Source organism: Alligator sinensis, unplaced genomic scaffold (assembly GCF_000455745.1).
Source record: "Alligator sinensis unplaced genomic scaffold, ASM45574v1 scaffold267_1, whole genome shotgun sequence".
Lineage (NCBI taxonomy): Eukaryota > Metazoa > Chordata > Crocodylia > Alligatoridae > Alligator > Alligator sinensis.
In genome coordinates, this window is record NW_005842100.1 from 754,557 (window position 1) to 761,882 (window position 7,326).

Sequence of the window (7,326 nt, forward strand, 5' to 3'; positions counted from 1 at the left end):
CGTAGAGCTGCAAAGTGACAATGGTTCACATTTTTGCAACCATCTTGTCTATGAGTGGGCCACGAAACATCATGTGCTGTGGACCTATCACATTCCCTATCACCCGCAATCTAATGGACTGGTAGAATGAGCTAATGGTATCTTAAAGTGCAACCTGCGAATGGCCGCTGGTTCAGCCCTCAAGGACTGGGTCCTGCACCTGGGTTGCTCAGTCAACTGGGCCAACAATCGGCTCTGTGCCGGAGGAAGCCCCATGCAACAAGCCTTTGGTCAAAGCAGGCCCTGCGAGCTGGCAGTGGAATGGCTAAGGGGTGGCTGTGGGAAACTCCAGGCAAGAGACCAGGCAGTAGTTAGGCATCTGCAGGGGGACATATGGGAAGGGGTGCTAATGGCACAGGACACATATAACTCATGGTGGGTGTCAAGGTCAAATCCATCTAACGGGAGCCAGACTCCATTTTTCCTTGTTTCTGCAGATTGGGTCCACCCGCGGGCACAGCCATAGTGGCCTTGGGGGGCTCTGGAGTCATCATTCTGCTCCAGAGCAACGTCACCACCCTCATCCAGCAATGAAGGGGTGGAACGCCATCATGACGGGACTGCTAGTCATTTGCTACTGGTTGACTAATGTGGGGCATTCACATGCTCCCGCGCCCCGGATTGCACCCACTGCCAAAGCCTCAGACGTGCTGGGATACTGGAATACCCAGCCACGATTGAAGAAGTGTGAAGCTGGCCCTGGAGCCGCTGATGGTGAATTGTGGACTGGCAGGGAGAAATCTGTCAATGTTACTGTGGGACGGGGTGGTTACTTAGTTTTCTCCCGTATGCCAGGGCAGGGAAAAACGAGTGTGGAACAAAAAGGGATTGTTGTGGTTACTTCCAATGGCCCTTGTGCTGTTACATTCTGCCTACAGGTACCCATGCCAAAGTAAATGTTGTTGCTTCTGCCAACCATGTATATGCCACCTGGCAGAAATCATATTTGTAGGCCTTATCAAATGCTCCAAAGAAGCAAGGAGTGGATTGTGATGGCCAGAACCAGAGGGATTAATAAGCAATAAATATGTGCTTCTTGGAGGCATTTAGTATTTTGCCTAATAGGCAATATTAGCTAATATCAAGCTTGTAAGTTCGTAACCTGCAAATGTAACTTGTCTGTCATAAGTTTAACCAAAATGATAAAACTAACTGTTCGTGGAACTGACTAGGCCCCAAAGGTGAAGCTGTAGCTGCAAGATTAGCTGACCTAACGGTTTTTGCTCAGAGTTCAGCCTTGACGATAAAAACTGGATTCAACCACCTGGCACACCCAACACATTCCAGGAAAGCACATTCCAATAAAGCATATTCAGAGAAACCTAAAAGGGGCTGGGCTTAGGTGGAGTAATGTCAATTTAAAACCTAAAGGTGCTGCATTATAATTTGCTTATTGGATAAACCCAAGTCTAGGTAGTAACCTTTTATGGTAATTTTTAACACCGTTCAATCGCATAGGGTAACAGCTATAGGGCAAGATTGTGAGTGGCTCTAAAGCCAACAGATTAGCATAAGACTAAGTATAAAAAGCACGTGTGTCAGGTGACCAGCAGGAAGGAGGGAACAGAACGGTCATTGCTATTCCAAGCCTGGACTCCGGACTCCCAGTGTGACTGAGGATTGGATCCTGATCAAGGGATTTTCCCCAGTAACCCCTCCAACAGTGTCGATTGGGGACACCTGACTTCGCTGAAATCACTTGGCGCGCACCTGGTATTGAGGGACTATTGACAAGTTGCCAACCCATGTCAGTCTATCTGTTGTTTTAAACAGCCCAGTAGCTGATACCTTCACAGTGCCCAGTTGGCCTGCAACAGATTGATCCATTTATCTGTTGTTATTATATGTTGTTATTATTTACTATTAGCTCTGTAATACTGCATTATCTGCTTGTTGCATTTATCTTTCTGTTAATTGTAGTGTGTGTAAGCTATAATAAATTTGCCTTTGCTTCACTCCCAACTCTGCCTCCTCGATCCCGAACCAAACAGCCCAGTGGCTGATACAGTTGCATCACCCAGTCAGCCTGCAACTAAATTGATATAATCACAGTGACCAGCTGGCCTGTGACACTACTATTACAAGGAATTTAAAGCAGAACACAATTATGCTAACATGGCTTGTATAAAAGTCCAACATAAAATCACACATTCTTAGAAATCTTAAGAAAATGGAAATGATAGAAAAATATCTACTTTCCCCAAGGAAACTTTCTTTAATAATATACAAATTGCCAAGAATCTTTTGAAAATCTCAGCATTTCTATTTTTATTATAATTTGTTCTGAAATTATTAATCACTCTTTCAGCAAGTTCTGCAACTTCCCCTTAAGTTTGCAGCAAATAAAAATTTTGTGGTACAAACAAAAAGACATATAGTTCCAATTAACTTTCAAAGATAATGCTTAACATCTCTAAGCAAGTTCAGGTGAGCAAAAGAGTAAGAACCACTGATTAGCTGATGCAGGGCACTAATCATTCAAGGTTAGTTTTGACTATTTGTCACTGGAAACAAAGTCACCTTCACAGAAAATTCTGAATCTCAAGCGTTAGAGAACAACAAAAATTAAGCAGCATTTAAAATTGAAATGCAAACCTAATGGAATTGAACAAACACCGCCACCTAGTGAAGAAATTAAAAAGGAATAAATCATTTGTTTTAAAAACTGCGTCATAAATGGCAACATACAGCAGCTTCACAGGGGTTTGTTTTTTTTAAGCTTGTTAATTCTTATGTTAGGATAATCACTTAAAATCTTTTCTTCCAATATATTCTTTCATTATAAAAAATAATTAAAATTCCCTTTTCTGTATTTCCTTTACTGCTTGCATCAAGCCTTTTATTTCATGGAAATTACAAAACAGAATGTGGCTATTGTTTGTAGTGGCTGTGGCTCACTTTGCACGCAGTTTTTGTAGATCTCACCAAAAAATTGCACATTCAGGTGCATAATATACCTTACCTGGTCAGTTCATGTGAATAGATTCCTACATCAGCACCCACTTTTGTAAGTGCATTACCCACACCCATGTTTTGCAGAGTTCAGGGAATTTTCTGTGTTGTTATTATTGCAGAGAGAGAGAAATAGAGGGGTAACTAAACATCTGATTACTTTTGAAAGCATTTTAACTGTCTCTTGTGCGGGCCCTCTCCCGATCCCACCTGGGTCACCATGTGCGAGTTCTCTCCCGATCCCATCCTCGTCGCCATGTGCGAGCCGGGGGCGAGCTGGGCCCGTCTTTGCGCACACGGGCTGTGGCCAGCAGCCCGGGCACGCGGGGTCGGAGAGGACCGGTGGCGAGCTAGAATTAGTCACGGGCGCGTAATGGTTGATTTAAAGATTGTTTACTTACACCAAAGATGGTCGTGGTGTAGGCTGGACAGTTTCCAGGTTCAGCTCCGCTTAAATCCTCGTTAGAGGACTACAACAATTTGTTCTTTGCCCCGGAGTTATTGAAGCTCCGCGGGTTCGGTAGTTTCTTTGCCCCGGAGTTATTGAAACTCCGCGGGTTCGGTAGTTTCTCGTACAGGAAGGGATACGTCTAGGATTTTATCGGCAACGGGGAGAGGCTAGAGGCTGTTCGTTCTTTTCCCCGGAGTTGTTGAAGCTCCGCGGGTTCGGTTATCAGGCCTCTATTGCCTTTTAAGAAAGCAAGCAAATCGCTAGCCGCCACGTGTGCATGTATTAGAATCGGCCAATAATGTGGCACAAATCTTCATACAAATGGCGGGAACTCCTTTGCACCGTGCATTTCCTGGATGCAAAAGAAATGCACCATGCAAAGAAAGCTACAAATTTGACGGGAATACTCCGTTGCACCGGGGTTCTCCTCTGCAGCAGAAAACTCCACCGTGCAAAGAAGCTGCAATTTAGCGGGAAAATAATTTAGCAGTGCCGAAGCGCACACAAACAAAAAATCACAACTTTGGGTTGTGACATCTCTGATAATGTACTCCTTTCCAGGGTTGAAGGAAACAATGCAATAGATTTATATTTTGTTTCAAAGATTGCCGTGAATAATTTTCGGCCCGTTTGAATACATGTGTGAGTGTTCAAGGGAAGCTTACATGTGCACATCTGTTCTTAGAACCCAATCATTAATACCTAGCACAGAGATTCTCGTCTGGGTTGATCCCTTGAGGAGTGCCATGGCACCCAGGCAGTGGGTGAGGAGTAAAGTACTATTCTTCCCCACACCTGCTACAGCATCTCACAGACCAGCAGCATAGCTGGCTGCTGCTACCCTCCCCTGCCCTTTGGCATGCCTGTGTGGGCTTCCTCATACTCTGAGCAGCATGGGTGGGTGGACTTGTGGACACAGCCATACCTTTTAGCCTAGCTCACCTCCATGTCTTTTGTGCTCCCAAAGCCAGCAGGAGGGGCTGTGGAGGCAGATGTCTCTACTCCTGGTATGCATGACCTCAGGGAAGTAGCTTTGGATGCAGGGACCATCCTTACTTCCTCAGGTATGGATTAGGGATGGGAAGGGGGCAGGCGGTAGAAAGAGCAGGGCATAGTAAAATGAAGTCCTGCGCCCACCATCCTCCCCTGGCACCAGCTAGATCAGTGTTTCTCAACCTTTTTAACCTCAAGGCAGCCCTTTGTGACTTTTTTGAATTTAGATTATAGCTCAAGAAATCTGAACTGCACCCTGGGGTGCCACTAAATTCAGAAAAGTTATGTAAGGGTGACGAGGCTAAAAAGGTTGAGAACCACTGATCTAGCATAAATTAGGGCTCAATTCTGAATAATGCTCAGTATCTCCTGAGAAGTACCCTACATCCACAGCTGCCTTTGCTTTAAACAGGTGCCTGCTAGAAATCAGGAGCTAGGAGATATTCAGTGTATTGCTCAATCAAGCTTTAACGATTTTTTGAACTTTAAGAGATGATATGAACTAAAGCAGGTATTTGTCCAGGAGCCAGAAGGGTTCAGAGGGGACACACTGTTACTCTGCGATGATCTGACACTAAACTAGTTTTAGTTTTCTCCCCATTTTTAAAGCCTTCTAACTGTTCCTATAATTGGACATTAAAATAGCTTTGACCTATTTCTCCCCAGTCTGTCTGTGTTCAAATCCTTTTGAATGAGGAAAAAGCTGATCAGTGAGATTTTGAATGAAATGCAGGGCAAAATCTCTCTGCCCCAGACATGACTAAAATGGAACAGTTCCAAAGGGCATTCTCCTCACCCAAAATGTAATAGGGGCTAAGTGTCCTGAGGCTATTTCTGAACCTGCTGCTGTCTAAAGTGTTGTGGCTGCTGCCACTCAGAGCTGTTGCTAGTAAAATCATTGCTGCCCCTTGCAGAGTGGGCTTTGAACTCCTAGAGAACAAGCTGAGGCCTGCACTAGCTGAGCCTAATTGAGTGCCCCTTGACCCACGTGTGTGTGTTCACACACGTCAGGGTTGCCAACTGACAGTAAATTTCCTGATTCTCAGTAAAAACAATCTGGCTAAAAATGACTGTCAGTAAAGTCTGTAAAAATAACTTCAGCTATCAGTAAAAACACTAAGCAGCCACAGCTTGACTGAAGCTCTGACAGAGCATAGCGGTGCCACCTGGGGAATGAACAGGATCACAGGCCTCTGTAAGGAGCATTCTCTCAGGCATGTGCTGCTGCTGGCTGCCTGTAATCCCAGGCTGCCTGTAATACTGCCACAGGTAGGCTTCTTTGAGGGTCTGGGACAGAATGGGAGAAGCACAGCCAGTGGGGATAAGTGCAGGGTGCAGTCAGGACCATCAGGATGTGGGGGTGACTAAAAGGCCGCTAGCATGGGTAGAAGCATGGTTTAAGACCATTACTGCAGTCAAGCAGGGTTACCAACCCAAGAATTTTGTTTTTGTGAACCTTCTACTGATCACCAAACTCATTAATCTTTTTCTTACGGTTGACATTAGAACTCTGAATTTGAACCCCGTCCTTTTAACATGCGTCAGTAAAAAAATCTGGCCATGAGTAAAAAACTTGTAGGTTGTCAGTTAAAAAAATAATTCTTGGCAACCCTGCTGTGTGTGCATGTATGTGCATGTGTGTCTGTGAACTGGTCATCTTTAAAGCCACTTCTGGCCCCAGGGGACGCTGACCTGATGCACATGGTGTTGCCACGCTGGGGGTGTGTAGGGGGAAGCAGCATGAGCATTGCTCTGATGAGGCTAGTGAGGCCAGGGGGTGCCTTGAGATCCTTTTAAAGGAACCACAGGGTGCCACCAATGTTAGCGGTGCACGGTGTGCCAACAGGATTCACAAGATAAAAAGGACTCAACAGCCTTCAGACCATGCTGTGGTGGCCTTCCTGAGGCAAAGACCATATTTGCTTATTTTTCTGTTGCCAAAAAATAGATCAGGGACAGCTCAGCACTGGCACTCTTCCCAGGGTGCTGCGAGTCTACACTGAGGGCAGCAAATCTAACCAGGTTGAAACCAGTGTTGCCAGATCTTAAATATGAAATTATGGTATTGGAAGCTCAAAATGATTGTATTTTCTGAAAAACTAGCATACACTGAAAAATGATGCCAATAAGTATGCAAATAAGTCTTTTTCTTTTTACTGATATTGCTCTCTGTAAGTCACCAGTGAGTGAGTGAGAGAGAACTGGGTCATCAAAGTTGAAGCATTTCTTTATTTCGAGGCAAACCATCATAAGAGAGTGCTGACAGCAAACCCAAAAGCCAATTAAGGCTCTCTGAGAGTGACTTGGGTTTTGCATGTACTGCATCAATTAACTGCCTCAAAAATGATCAGGGACATTTGGTAGCTGTGTTGGTCTGAGACCACCCCATGGGAAGACTGGGTCCAATGGTCACAAACTCCAGAAAGACCATTTTAGGCTGGATATAAGGAAAAACGTCTTTACTGTCTAATAAAAAGGCATCGTCTCTGAACCAAGAGCTCTAGAATTTTGCGTTTCAAAAGTCATCATACATTTTAGGAGTACAGGTTGTAGCCGTGTTGGTCTAAGGACAGGGGCAAAGTTTTTGGGGCAAATCGGAGACCTTGTCTTTGCTGTGCATGTTAACACTTTTACTGTGATTGACCGGACACTCGAGGGTTGACATTATCCAACAGATGTGATGATGGCGGTACACCTAGCAACACCCAGGTGCCGGGGGGACACCGCGCTGTGCGGGTGAGGCGGGCAGAGGAGCTGTTCCCGCGGCGGGCGGGCGGGGGCGCTGCGGCGCCGCCCTTGGGCTCGGGGCGCCCGTGCCCAGCAGCCGGACTGCATTTCCCAGCGTGCTCCGCGGGCGGGGCAGGAAGTCCCGTGGCGGTGAGTCAGGGGCC

The 7,326-nt window shown here is 45.7% G+C and overlaps 1 protein-coding gene across 1 annotated transcript in view; it reads left to right on the plus strand.

The window, feature by feature from the left end:
* The first annotated feature begins 590 nt into the window (after window positions 1-590).
* The window catches only part of WASHC4 (WASH complex subunit 4), a 69,780-nt gene continuing 63,044 nt past the window's right edge, over window positions 591-7,326 (plus strand). Inside the window, exon 1 of the mRNA XM_014520245.2 lies at window positions 591-753. Within this exon, the coding sequence (XP_014375731.1) occupies window positions 591-753 (163 nt within the window). The remainder of the gene's footprint in view (window positions 754-7,326) is intronic.